The sequence below is a fragment of the Carcharodon carcharias genome, chromosome 11 (genome assembly GCF_017639515.1).
Source record: "Carcharodon carcharias isolate sCarCar2 chromosome 11, sCarCar2.pri, whole genome shotgun sequence".
In the NCBI taxonomy this organism is placed as follows: domain Eukaryota; kingdom Metazoa; phylum Chordata; class Chondrichthyes; order Lamniformes; family Lamnidae; genus Carcharodon; species Carcharodon carcharias.
Genome location: NC_054477.1, coordinates 25,295,289 through 25,310,512, shown reverse-complemented (window position 1 = coordinate 25,310,512; position 15,224 = coordinate 25,295,289). Strand labels below are relative to the sequence as shown.

At 43.8% G+C, this 15,224-nt stretch overlaps 1 protein-coding gene across 2 annotated transcripts in view; it reads left to right on the top strand.

Moving 5' to 3' along the window:
* LOC121284106 (gamma-aminobutyric acid receptor subunit gamma-3) overlaps window positions 1-14,572 on the top strand; it is a 661,993-nt gene extending 647,421 nt beyond the window's left edge. For both annotated transcript variants that reach the window (XM_041199197.1, XM_041199198.1), the window contains one exon: window positions 14,294-14,572. In XM_041199197.1, the coding sequence (XP_041055131.1) occupies window positions 14,294-14,572 (279 nt within the window). The remainder of the gene's footprint in view (window positions 1-14,293) is intronic.
* Window positions 14,573-15,224: the final 652 nt, after the last annotated feature.

Here is a 15,224-nt window from a genome sequence, read left to right as displayed (position 1 = left end):
ATGTTATGTTAGTGCATTATGGGGCAACCTCAGCAAAACTCTAGGATTCTGAATCCTGCAGATTTCCAGGTGCAGACATCATGCATCCCAAATGAACAACGTTGACACAAAACACAGATTGTTAGCATCAATGCATGTAGTTATCTGTCCTGCAGGTTCTGCGACTCTGCCACCAGCACTGTGCAATCCTTATGTGTGCACTCTTCCTTAACTGATGCTACCTCTTCAAGTTCATTAAGTGCAGCTCTGAGCTGTGAGTAGCTGTGCTGGTGTTTGTAAACATTGGCAGGAGACATACAGGATCCTGTGCGATGTTCCTGTACACAGGCCACAGCCATCATTGACTAAGATACTCCTTCATGCTTGCAATGACAGAAAAGGCACAAATGTTAGAATGCCTTTTACCTAACATGCCTTCAAACAGAGCTTTCACTGCACTCCTTTCCTTTTCTACCTTTCTTCAGAAAGAAGAGCGGGCCTTGGTAAGTAGGACCTGGTGAGTAAATTAGCAAAGTGTAATATTTTTAAACAAGTTGCTGTACTTGAATTTAACTGAAAAGCGCCAGGAATAAGGGAAATTTAAGGCCAATATAATAAAGTAATATAAATAATCCAAAGTAGAACAAAGCTAGCGCAATGTTAAGACATGGCAGGGCAGCTCAGTCAAGTGGAACGCGTGTCTTGTAATATGTGCAAAGCCATAGACACTACCAGTGTCCTGGACGACATGTGCAGGAAGTGCCGCCAGCTGGAGAAACCGAAGCTCTGGGTTTCAGAGCTCGAGCGGCAGCTGGAGTCCCAGTGGCCCATCGACGAGGCTGAGTAGCAGCTCACATAGCACATTCGGAGAGATGGTCACAACGCAGCTCAAGGGCCTGGAGACAGGGAGGGAATGGGTGGCCACCAGGCAGTCCAAGAGTAGGCAGCAGGTAGTGCAAGAGTCCCCTTGGGTCCCACTCACAAATCTGGTTTCCGTTTTGGAGGCTGGTGAGGGTGCTGTTTCTCAGGAGGAGTGCAGTCAGAGCCATGTTTGCAGCACCACATGTGGCTCGGCTGTACAGGAGGGGAGGGAGAAGAAAGGAAGAGCAATAGTGAAAGGGAATTCATTGGTTTGGAGAGCAGACAGGTGTTTCTGTGGCCGTAGACGTGACTCCAGGATGATATGTTGCCAGGGTCGAGAATGTCAGAGAGCGGCTACAGAACATTCTTCTGGGGGAGGGTGAACAGCCAGAGGTCGTGGTCCACATTAGTACCAATGACTTAGGTAGGGAGGGGGATGTGGTCCTGCAAACAGAATTTAGGGAGGTAGGTAGAAAATTAGCAAGCAGGACCTCAAATGTAGTAATCTCTGGATTACTACCAGTGCCACATGCCAGTGACCACACAAATAGGAGGATAAGGCAGATGAATGTGTGGCTGGAAGGATGGTGCAGGAGGGAGGGCTTTAGATTCCTGGGACACTGGGACTGGCTCTCGGTGAGATGGCACTTATACAAGTGGACGGGTTGCACCTGAACAGAGCCAGGACTGAATTCCTTGCTAGTACTGTTGGGATGGCTTTAAACTAACTCGGCAGGGATGTGAGAACCATAAGAAAATATTAGAGAGGAATACCAGGGTGTGCAAAATACTGGGAGGGACAGATAGCACTAATATAGAGAATAGTAAGTTAATCAGTGAATTCGGGGTGAGGGAGAAAGTAACAAAATCTAAATCAGGGTAACTATGCATGTATGTGAATGCATGGGGTATAGTAAATAAGATTGGGGAGTTACAGGTGCAGATTGCCACGTGGAAATATGATGTTGTGGTGATAACAGAGACCTAGCTCAATGAAGGACAGAACTGAGTGTTAAATATTCCTGGGAACAAGGTGTTCAGAAAAGATAGGAAAGGAAGGAAAGGAGGAGGGGTGGCACTATTGGTTAAGGAGAGCATTGCAGTGCTAGAGAAAGAGAATGTCCCAGAGGGTTCAAGGACAGAGTCAATTTGGATAGAGCTCGGTGTAGTCTATAGACCACCGACTAGTGAGAAGCATGTAGCAGAACAAGTCAGCAGGGAAATTGCAGAGAGATGCAAGAGTTATAGAGTAATTTTAATGGGGGACTTTAATTACCAGAATGCAGACTGGGACAGTGGTAGTGTAAAGGGCGGAGAGGGGCAAAAGTTCCTAGATTGTGTTCAGGAAAATTTTCTACAGCAGTATGTGCCCAATCCAACAAGAAAAAACACACTGTTGGACCTGGTTCTTGGAAATGAGGTTGGCCAAGTAGATCAAGTGTCAGTGGGGGAACATTTAGGAGACAGTGATCATTGTATTGTACATTTTAGGATGAAGATAGAAAAGGATGAAAGGCAATCCAGAGTAAGAATAATTAACTGGATGAGAGCCAACTTCGGTGGGGCAAGAACAGAGCTGGGTCCAATGGGCTTGGAAATATGACACCTGACTTGGAAATATATTGCAGTTCCTTCATTGTTATTGGGTCAAAATCCTGGAACTCCCTCCCTAACAGTACTTTGGGTGTGCCTACAGCACATGGACTGCAGCGGTTCAAGAAGACAGCTCACCACCACTTTCTCAAGGGCAACTAGAGATGGGTAACAAATGCTGGCCCAGCCAGTGAAGCCCACACCCCATGAATGTTTAGAAAAAAAGACTGGAACGAAAGATTGGTGGGAAAATCTGTAACTGAACAATGGGCTACCTTCAAAACCAAATTGGTTCGGGCACACTCAAGGTATATTCCATTGAAAGGGAAAGGTAGGGCAAACAAATCCAGAGCTCCCTGGATGAAAAAACGGATAGAAATTACGATAAAGAAGAAAATGTGTACATATGACATTTGTCAGGTACAAAATATAATTGAGGTCCAAGAGGAATACAGAAGGTTCAGAGGGGAGGTGAAAAAGCATATTAGAGAAGGGAAGAGGGATTATGAGAAAAGACTGGGAGCCAACATAACAGGGAATCCCAAAGTCTTCTATATGCATATAAATAATAAAAGGGTGGTAAAAGGAAGAGTAGGACCAATTAGAGACCTAAAAGGGAATTTGCACATGGATGAAGGGGCCATGACTGAAGTATGAAATGAATACTTTGCATCCATTTTTAGCAAGGTGGTAGATGCTTTCCATGCCATGGTGACAGATGAGGCAACCCTGTCACTAGACGGATTCAAAATTGATAAGGAGGAAGTGTTGAATAAACTGTCGGTATTTAAAGTTGACAAGGCACCAGGACCGGATGAGATGAATCCAAGAACACTGAAGGAAGTAAGAGTAGAAATTGCAGAGGCCCTGGTCATAATCCTTCAGTCTTTCCTAGACCCAGGAGAGGTGCCAGAAGACTGGAGAATTGCAAATATTACACCCTTGTTCAAAAAAGGTTCTAAGGATAAGCCCAGCAATTATAGACCAGTCAGTTTAACTTCAGTGGAGGGCAAGATTCTAAAAACAATTATTGAGGTTAGAATTAGTAGTCACATGGAAAAATATGGGTTGATAAGGAAGAGCCAACATGGATTTCTAAAGGGGAAATCATGTTTAACTAACTTGCTGGAGTTTTTTGAAAAAGTAACAGAAAAGGTAAGGCTGTTAATGTGGTGTACATGGACTTTCAAAAGTCATTTGATACAGTGCCACACAACAGAGGTGTGAGAAAAGTTACTGCCCATGCAATAAAATGGACAATAGCAATGTGGATACAAAATTGGCTGAAAGAAGGGAAGCTGAAAAATGGACATTTTTCGGGCTGGAGGAAGGTTTGAAGTGGAGTTCCCAGGGGTCGGTATTGGGACCCTTGCTTTTCCTGACATGTATTAATGATCTAGATCTTGGTGTGTAGGGGATAATTTCAAAGTTTGAGGATGATACGAAGCTTGGGAATGTTGTGAACTGTGAGGAAGATGGTGGCCCTTCAAGAGGGCATAGACAAGTTGGTGGAGTGGGCAGATAGGTGACAGATGAAGTTCAATGTGGAGAAGTGTGAAGTCATGCATTTTGGTAGGGAGAACATGGACAGACAATATAAAATAAGGCATGGAATTTTGAAGGGGGTGCAGGAGCAGAAAGACCTGGGTGCACATGTGCATAGATCATTGAAGGTGGCAGAGCAGGTGGAGATAGCAGTTAATAAAGCATATAGTTTCCTGGGCTTTATTAATAGGGGCATAGAGTATGAGAGCAAGGAGGTTATACTGAATTTATATAAGGCACTTGTTAGACTTCAGCTGGAGCACTGTATACAGTTCTGGGCGTCACATTATAGGGAAGATGTGAACACATTGGAGAGAGTGCAGAAGAGGTTTAAAGAATGGTTCCAGGGATGAGAAACTTCAGCTATGAGGATAGATTGGAGAGGTTGGGACTGTTCCCCTTGGAGAGAAGAAGGCTGAGAGGAGATTTGATAGAGATGTTCAAAATCATGAGGTGCCTGGGCAGAGTAGATAGGCAGAAGCTGTTCCCACTCATAAAAGGATTGAGAATGTGAGGGCACAGATTTAAAGTGATTTGAAAAAAAAGCAAATGTGACGTGGGAGAAAACCTTTTCACACAACGAGTGGTTCGGGTCTGGAATGCACTGCCTGGAAGTGCAGTGGAGGCAGGTTCAATCGAGGCATTCAAGATGGCAGTAGATGATTATTTGAAGAGAAACAATGTGCAGGGCTATGGGGAAAAGGCAGGGCAATAGCACTGGGTCATAATGTTCATCTGGAGAGCCGGTGCAGACTCATTGGGCCAAATGGCCTCCTTCTGTGCTGTTAAAATTCTTAAATTCTGTGATTCCTTTGCAGTCCCTGGAACTCCCTTCCTAACAGCCCTGTGGGTGCACCTACACCACATGGACTACAATGGTTCAAGAAGGCAGCTCACCTTCTCAAGGGCAATTAGGGATGGACAATAAATGGTGGCCTAGCCAGCAACACCTACATCTTGTGAAAGAATAAAGAAAACTCTAAGTAGAAGTGAATACAAGGGGAACAGGAGACAACAGCAGAAAGACATTGGGCTGAATTTTGAATTGCCTGTGGTGGCCGGTCTGTGAGTGGAGGGTGGGGGGTGGGGGGGAGTAGGGAGGGGAGTGGTGAGTGGGAGGGAGGGGCCTCGAAAATGGGAGGAAAATCCCATCAAGCTGGCTCCATGGCATATTCCTGTCTCCACTGCATTAAGGATGGTTGGCTGCAGAGGGTAACCAACTGAGCTCCTTAAGGGCTTAATTAGGGGCGGTCTCCCAATGTTGACTGGATCTTCAATCATGGGGTGCCCATCACATCAGGAGACCATACATAAAACCGTAGCAGCCTCCAAGCAGCAGTGTGTGCAGACATCAGAATTAGAGGCTCCAATCCATTACTATGGCAGACTTTCCCCCATGACTTTCAAAGGCCCTAACCCTTCTGGCCTACATTTTTGTCTGATCTGTGGTCGACACCCAGGAATGGAAGCACCCTCATGCTACTCAACAAACCTCAGCAACTCCCATTCCAACAATCTTTGACTGCTGGAAGGTCTTCTATTAACCCTCTGGCATTGGGAACATGCCTGCCATACTAACTGCTTGGTGAGAGTGCCCTCTGCCCACTAATTGGCCAAAACAACAAAAGATCACATTGGGCGCATCAAAGTGTGGGAATGGGATGCAGAAATGATCCCAACATTCGGTTCCCGACCCCAAAACAAAAATCCTGCCCATTAAGACCAAGTTGGAATGTGTTTTTTTACCTTTCCCTAATCCTTCCATGCTCTGGTATATGAGAATGTCCTGGATGGCCTCTTCCACTGGAGTCAAAAGTATGTGATGTGTGAACATTTCTCCAATTTGAATCCGTCTCCTTTAGTATTGTCACATAACCAGAGAAGCAGTCTTGAAATATTGTAACTTGATAGAATATATTTACAATGACAGATATGTGCCCAATCTGCAAGTCCGTTGTTATATCAATCATTGACGTGTTGCATCTTGACTTCATGTCTTGCAAGAGTGTGCATGAATTAAAATGAAAGACTGGAAAGCTGTAGGAGGGCTGGCCATGACGGAACAGCTTGTGTTCTGAGTTGACAAGACAACTTATTGCAGCACAATTTTGGGCCTTTGGTGTGGTAAATGGCACTGACCACGAGTCTCCCTTTGCCAGTGGTGTTGAAATGTCAATGCACGTGGGCGCTTCAGTTTTGTAGGTACCATACTATACATGCTACTGATTCTGGTTCTCATCTCCTAGTGTCCTCTGGCTGTACCCTGGAGTTCAAAGCCATACAACCTTCCTTGTGCCGTCCTCATGCATCAGCGCATCCAATTTCCCAGCCCTAAAAAAGGTGCTGCGCCATTCCATCACCTGGCCATGGGCTCAATCTGGGGCCTGCTCACTTCTTTTTTTGATTGATATATTTTCACCTCCTGCAGTTTTGGCAAAGGCTGAGAGATTGGGTCAGAGTGAAAGGAAGCACAGAGTGAGAAGAGGCCTGAATGCGACGAGGAGTGAGTGCTAAGCCAAGAAGGATTGGATGAGCAAACTTACCCTGGCACTATGGTGCAGGGTGCCAAAGGCCGCAGACAGGGCAAGAAGGATGAGAAAGGATAGTTTACTACCAGAAACCCCTGGTCTATACGCAGACAATTCCCTGTCAAATAACTGGAGCCTGAAGCTAGTTTGAAAGCAGCATGATAGGAATAATAATGGTGAGAGTTACGATATTGGGTGTTTGAGTGACAGCTTTGTGTTCAGCGAGTGACAGCGGTGGAATTGATTAGTTCCTTTTATTTTTTTTCACTTTTATTATTTGATTTTCATTAACAGCACCTACGGTGCTTGGACCTCTGTGCTGGAAACAAGATAAACATTTACCTCACAGTTAGAGTCCAGTCATCTTGCAAAGAACATTTTGAGTAGTTACAAGAAACCCTTTCATGCAGCACATGCTCCAGTACTCACACTGAATTTGCCTAATATCAGCTGCTAACCAGATTGGAGAATTGAGAAAGAAAGGTGCTAAAAATTTATTGGCTCAAAAAATTGCTGTCAAAGTAATGGTGAGGCTAATATTGCTCGCTGTTATTTAAGTACTTACACCACGTGACTTCAGCGGTTCAAGAAGACGGCTCACCACCACCTTCTCAAAGGCACTTGGGGTTGGGCAATAGGCTGGCCTAGCCAGTGACACCTACATCCTTTGAAAAGACTATTAAAAAGTGCAAATGCCACAGCAACTTTAGCAAGGGCAGGTGCGTAGAGATCAAAAGGTTCTGTCGAGGATGCATCTATCGTTGGCTTTGTGAAAACTACATCTTCAGAGTGACTGGTGAGAGGTGGGAGTGACTGCCCTTGACATCATGCCTGCTTTATAACCAAGTGTGGCATCAAGGAGCCCTAGCAAAACTAGAGTCAATGGGAATCAGGAGGAAAGCTCTCTGCTGGTTGGAGTCATACCTAGCACAAAGGGAGATGGTTGTGATTGTTGGAGGACAGTCATCTCAGCTCCGAGACATCACTGCAGGAGTTCCTCAGGGTAGTGTCCTCAACCTAACCATCTTCAGCTGCTTCATCAATGACCTTCCTTCATCATAAGGTCAGAAGTGGGGATGTTCGTTGATGATTGTACAATGTTCAGCACCATTCACGACTCCTTAGACACTGAAGCAGTCCTGGTGCAGCAATATCCAGGCTTGGGCTGACAAGTGGCAAGTAACATTCATGCCACACAAGCGCCAGGCAATGACCACCTCCAATCGGAAAGAATCCAACAATCGCCCCTTGACGTTCAATGGCATTACCATTGCTGAATCCCCCACTATCAATATCCTGGGGTTATCATTGACCAGAAACTGAACTGGACTAACCATATAAATACAGTGGCTACAAGAGCAGCTCAGAGGCTAGGAATCCTGCAGCGAGTAACTCACCTCCTGACTCCCCAAAGTCTGTCCACCATCTACAAGGCACAAGTCAGGAGAATGATGGAATACTCCCCACTTGCCCGGATGAGTGCAGCTCTCACAACACTCAAGAAGTTTGACTCCATCCAGGACAAAACAGCCCACTTGATTGGCATCACATCCACAAACATTCACTCCCTCCACCACTGACTCACAGTAGCATTAGTGTGTACCATCTACAGAATGCACTGCAGGAATTCAACAATGCTCCTTCAACAGCACCTTCCAAACCCACGACCACTACCATCTAGAAGGAGAAAGACACATGGGAACATCACCGCCTGCAAGTTCCTCTCCAAGTCACTCAGCATCCTGACTTGGAAATATATCACTGTTCTTTCACTGTTGCTGGGTCAAAATCCTGGAACTCCCTCCCTAACAGCACTGTGGGTGTACCCACACTGCATGGACTGCAGCAGTTTAAGAAGTCAGCTCACCACCACCTTCTCAAGGGCAAGTAGGGATGGACAATAAATGTTGGCCTAGCCAACAAAGCCCACATCCCGTGAAAGAATAAAAAAAGATCTGGTTGCATGAAGTTCCTGTACTTGCAGGGTCGATACAATGTAAATTTGCCACAGAAAGATAGGTCCATTTCAGGCTAAGTGCCCTGATAACTGTGATAGGTGCTAATTACTACTAGTCAACTTGTCTGCCCCTAAAGAGTAACTATTACAAGTGTGCAATCTCATTGCTTTAGGTTTTCATTGTTTCTTTACCGGTTTAACATTAAATGGGTGAATTTTTTTTTCTGAGTTTTTCCTGACTTGGAAATATATCGCCGTTCCTTCACTGTCACTGGGTCAATGTCCTGGAACTACCACCCCTAACAGCATTATGGGTGTACCTACACCACAGAGACTGCAGCGGCTCAAGGAGGCAGCTCACCACCACCTTCTCAACGGCAACTAGCAATGGGCAATAAATAGCAGCCAAGCCAATGACACCCACATCCTATAAAAAAGACTGAAAAAAAAATCACCCTTTCTAACTTACACTTTCTCATCCTGTCCTTGTTCTTTTCATTTCATTATCTGCCAATGTGATTGGTTAAAAAGATATACTTTGTGGACTCAGACCCCAGGTGCAGTGTATAGGTGGCTATGTTGTTTCTGCCTCACACTCCAAGTAACTTATGGGGCAAATTATGATGGAGAGCAAATGGGTGAGGGCAAATGTAACTAACACTGGGCATTACTGTTGGCCTACTACAGCAATTTTTGGACTATTAGTTATTTCAGAAAAGGTGCACTTATAATTAGCAAATTTTACGGCTTAACACTTTGGGGCTTTGGGTCTCACAATTAGCTTCTGAATAGTTTCTGAAACGTACCATTTTATTGCACAAATGTGGACTTTTCTCCCACCTCCTTACCGTTCAAATACCCGCTGGGAAAGATTGTTATTTTAGTTCACACTTTCTGCGAACTGGTGGAAGTTTCATGTTTAGATCGCTCCGTGACCTCACCCTTCCCCATCTCCGTAACTTCTTCTAGCCTCTGAGAATTCTACATCCCTCCAATTTCGACTGCTAACCCATCTCAATTTCCTTGGCTGCACCATTGCCAGCCATAGCCACACCTGACGAAGCCATGGAATTCCCTCCTTAAATCTCTCCCGGTCTCAACCCCACTCTCTTCCTTTAAGGTGCTGTTTAAAAGCCTGTCCCAACCATCTGTCCTAAACATCCATGTGTGCTTCAGTCTTGTGTAAAGGCAAAATACTGCAGATGCTGCAAATCTGAACAAAAAACATCCATGTGTGCTTCAGTCTTGTGTAAAGGCAAAATACTGCAGATGCTGCAAATCTGAACAAAAAACATCCATGTGTGCTTCAGTCTTGTGTAAAGGCAAAATACTGCAGATGCTGCAAATCTGAACAAAAAACATCCATGTGTGCTTCAGTCTTGTGTAAAGGCAAAATACTGCAGATGCTGCAAATCTGAACAATAAACATCCATGTGTGCTTCAGTCTTGTGTAAAGGCAAAATACTGCAGATGCTGGAAATCTGAACAAAAAACATCCATGTGTGCTTCAGTCTTGTGTAAAGGCAAAATACTGCAGATGCTGCAAATCTGAACAATAAACATCCATGTGTGCTTCAGTCTTGTGTAAAGGCAAAATACTGCAGATGCTGGAAATCTGAACAATAAACATCCATGTGTGCTTCAGTCTTGTGTAAAGGCAAAATACTGCAGATGCTGCAAATCTGAACAATAAACATCCATGTGTGCTTCAGTCTTGTGTAAAGGCAAAATACTGCAGATGCTGGAAATCTGAACAAAAAACATCCATGTGTGCTTCAGTCTTGTGTAAAGGCAAAATACTGCAGATGCTACAAATCTGAACAAAAAACATCCATGTGTGCTTCAGTCTTGTGTAAAGGCAAAATACTGCAGATGCTGGAAATCTGAACAAAAAACATCCATGTGTGCTTCAGTCTTGTGTAAAGGCAAAATACTGCAGATGCTGCAAATCTGAACAATAAACATCCATGTGTGCTTCAGTCTTGTGTAAAGGCAAAATACTGCAGATGCTGCAAATCTGAACAATAAACATCCATGTGTGCTTCAGTCTTGTGTAAAGGCAAAATACTGCAGATGCTGGAAATCTGAACAAAAAACATCCATGTGTGCTTCAGTCTTGTGTAAAGGCAAAATACTGCAGATGCTGGAAATCTGAACAAAAAACATCCATGTGTGCTTCAGTCTTGTGTAAAGGCAAAATACTGCAGATGCTGGAAATCTGAACAAAAAACATCCATGTGTGCTTCAGTCTTGTGTAAAGGCAAAATACTGCAGATGCTGGAAATCTGAACAAAAAACATCCATGTGTGCTTCAGTCTTGTGTAAAGGCAAAATACTGCAGATGCTGGAAATCTGAACAAAAAACATCCATGTGTGCTTCAGTCTTGTGTAAAGGCAAAATACTGCAGATGCTGGAAATCTGAACAAAAAACAAAAAATGCTAGAGAAGCTCAGCAAGTCTGGCAGCATCTGTGGAGAGAAAGACAAGAGTTAACGTTTCGAGTCCGTATGACTCATACGGACTTGAAACATTAACTCTGTCTTTCACTCCGCGGATGCTGTCAGACCTGCTGAGTTTTTCCAGCATTTTTTGTTTTTTGGTTCAGTCTTAAATGTCTGATACCACTCCCATAAAATATCTTGGATCAATTTATTTTGTTGGTAAAATGCTATTAGAAACTAAATGAATGTAAGCGAGGGGCTATGGTCAGCATAAATCGGTTTAAAATCATTCAGGCTCAATTCATAAAGGGCCACTACAGCCAGTGGACAGCAGAGACTTTCGCTACGTTACCCTGAGTGTTATTTGAACCAAAGTTTTGGTGCTAAAAGAACAATTCACTTAACCACTACAATGCTGTTATTAGTTCTGATAATTGTATTGATGATTAATCACATTTACTGGAATATTTTACCTGCACTTGAAAACATTTTTGCATTCCCAGCTCCCGGATGCAACCCTCAGCTGTAGAGTTAAGTCTAATTCTCACTGTCATGGGTTCCCGAGTCAGTATGAGCAAGATTGGAAAGGGGAACGCAGACGTGAATGGTTCTTCACCCAGCAAAAAGGATCCCAAGAGGTACTTATCTATAGGTTTGATTCGAAATGCAGGGTCTGTAGTCATCTAACAAACCACGGTCTTAAATCAAAATAGTAAATTAACACCGGAGAACGAAGACATCTGTTGAAATAGAAACATAAAATTCGAGTCTGGTAATAATATAGTTTCCCATATGGACAGAGTGTAAGATATAACGGGCTGATGGGTGGCGATTGAGGGAGAAATGTCACTGGTGTGACAAGCCAGAAGATGTCAAGCAATCATCAAATAATCAGGCATTTTCCCTTAGTCAGCACCTGTCAGCCCTATTGTTTTGTCATGAGAACATAAGAAATTGGAACAGGAGTAGACCATTCGGTCCCTCGAGCCTGCTCCGCCATTCAATAAGATCACGGCTGATCTTCTTGTGTTTCGGCTTCCACATTCCCACCTAATTCCGATAACCTTTGATTCCCTTGCCTAACAAGAATCTATCTACCTCCGCCTTAAAAATATTCAATGACCCCACCTCCACCACCTTCTGAGGCGGAGAGTTCCAAAGTCGCACAACCCTCTGAGAGAAAATAAATTCTCCTCAGCTCTGTCCTAAAAGGACGACCCCTAATTTTAAAATGGTGCCCTGTCATGCTCCTGGCTCTACCATGAGGGTTGTTTGCTAATTGACTTGCACATTTTTTTGGAAATTCCATTGGGGTGAAGGAGAGGGATTCATCTTGACTTTGGGCAATAGCATACTTCAGGCAGCGCAAGTTCAAGCTACTGTTATACATCTGTCCCAATGCTCATTTCATTAATCGATTAAACTGCAGCATTGGCCATAATCATGGAGCAATCAATGACTAGCCCAATAAACCAACTGAGAGGATATGAATTCAAAAGGAGGAAAAGATAGCAAAAGAAAAATCAAAGCACAAACGGTAAATAAATTCTGACTCATATGCCCCACACAGGAATGTTGCTTTCGAAGTATCAAGCAATTTCCAAGCAATTGTTCTGCTATGAAATGGTGGCTGGTTTTGCCTTTAAATGAATGAAGAAAATCTGATTAAATTGCAATCTGCCATCCCATTCTTTTGCCGAGAGAGCCATGCTTGAGAGGCATGTGGGTCATTGATTGGGCCACAAAATTGTAACTCCCATTCTCCAAACCGTACTCCTCATCAGCACAGCTCCCGGCTGAGAGAATGAAATTGAGAATCACACCTTATGCTCCTAATTTAATCAATGCTATTGGAAGGGAAGAAAGGAAAATTTGCTTTTAATGTGGATTAAAGCTGAAAAACATTGTGCAGGAAAGGCAATGCCTTCAGCCTCCAGGGAAGTGTTTGACTTACTTTTAAGAACACAAGAAATAGGAGCAGGAGTAGACCATATGGCCTGTCGAGCCTGCTCCACCATTCAATATGATCATGGCTGATCTTGGGCTTCAACTCCATTTTCCTGCCTGCTCTCCTTATCTCTTAATTCACTGAGAGATCAAAAATCTGTCTATCCCAGCCTTAACTATATTCAGCAATGGAGCATCAACCCTCTGGGGTAGAGAATTCCAAATGTTCACAACCTTTTGAGTGAAGTAATTTCTCCTCATCTCAGTCCTAAATGATCGGCCCCTTATCCTGAGACCCCGTGTTTTAGATTTCCCGATCAGCAAAAACAATCTTTCAGGGTCCACCCTATCAAGCCCCTTCAGAATCTTTTATGTTTCAATGAAATCCTCCCTCATTCTTCTAAGCTCCAGAGAATATAAGCCCAATTTACTCAATCTCTCATCATAGGACAACCCCCTCATCCCAGGGACCAATTTAGTGAACCTTCTCTGTATCACCTCTAATGTAAGTTTTTCCTTTCTTAAATGTGGAGACCAAGGCCTGAATATTTCAGATGGCAGTGTTTCCCTTCCCACCATCCAAAGAGTCGGCAGGGAACACATCCCCGCCGACTCCGAGTGTTCCGCAGCCATTTCCATTTCACGCTCGACTGAACATCAATTGGCTGCCAGCGGGATTTCTGCCTTTCACTTGGGAGGAAGTGCTGCCTGAGAGCTGCCAGCCAATCAGATTGCAGGGAGGGTTGGGAAAGCCGGTGGGGGGACACAAAGAGGGCGATTGGGGTGTCGGTGGAGAGGCCGGTGGAGAGGGAGGTCCAGCGGCCACCGGACCTTAAGATGGGGGGGTTGCCTGAAGTCAGAAGGGGGCTTCTGATGGAGGCGTTCCCCACTCCACTTCCTGCTTGAGACCTAAGCCCGTTCATTTTCGGGCTTTACCCCACATCAGGTAAATCCTCCCACCAACCTAAAAATTGAGGCTGGGCAAAAAATGGCACTGAAGTGGCCAGTAAGGGCCTCAACTGGGGCAAGAGCGGGCATCCTGTCAGAGACTTTACCTGCCCCAGCGTAAAATCACTGTGAGGTCAGGGCAGGCAGGAGGGAATCCCTTGCCTTCAATCTCACGCTCTCCTCGCCTAAAAACCCGCCAGCGGGGGAGGGTAAAATTCAGGTCCAAAACTTCACACTGTATTCCAGGAGTGGTCCGACCAAAACCCTGTATAAATTCTCAAAGTGCTTTATAAATCCTAATGCTATCTTACTCACGTTGTTTTTCAAAAGAGATATCAATCTGCAAGTTGCTCAGATTTTCCAGATGAAATATATATATATATATATGGCTAAAACTGCTCATAATTACATTTTGTTATGAATATGTTGGAAAGGGTAGCTTGTGTCTTATTGCTAGTTTTTAAAAAAAATCTCATTTCTCTCTTCATTCTAGAACTATTCTGTACTGAACCTGGGGCCAGCCTCTTCAGTCATTACCATAAACAATTCTATGTATTGGCAGGACTTTGAGGAAGCCTGCGTATATGAATGCCTGGATGGTAAAGACTGCCAGAGCTTCTTCTGCTGTTACAAGGAATGTAAATCAGGCTCATGGCGCAAAGGACGGATCCACGTAGACATTTTGAAATTAGACACATATTCACGTGTGTTTTTTCCTACAACGTTTTTGCTATTTAATCTCGTCTACTGGGTTGGATACCTTTATCTTTAAGCTTCTGCCTGCAGCAGTGAAGACTTCCTTTGTCGACACTTGTCCTGTAACTTTGATATGTATCTCTGGATGTTGTCAGAAAAGTGAAGCTACCTGGGACGAAGTAACAGCATTGGTTCTTTCTTTTCCATTTCTTTAATATATACAAACTGCAAATTCAAAATAAAATGGTGGAAAGAAGAAGGTGCGGAAAGTGTACATAAGTTGACAAGGCATTTCTCCAAGGTCATCTGTTGAAATATTTTTGAAAATCTTGAAGAGAATGGACTGATCTTATTGATGCAACTAACTGTATTCTCGGTTTTGCAACCAGCAGCAATTTTAGAGTAACTATTCACAGGTTTGTTGGATAGTCAGAAAAGCCTCGATTTTTAAATAGTTGCATGAAGAAAAGTAAAGAGTTAGCTAAGAGCAAACTAGACTGAAGCATATTCCTCTTACAGAGCTAATTAGAATAAATTAAGGCATTTCTGGCCATAGCAACCCAAGGAAAAAATTATCTTCCTAAATTAAAGGCAATTCATGCGAACCCATTTGTATTTGACAAGATGGGCCAAATCCAGAGGTTTAGAGAGATCTTTGGAAGGAAAGCAAAGTTTCCTTTGAAAAAAACTAAGAGTGTTTGTGTATGCTATGTCTTTTCATTAATTGA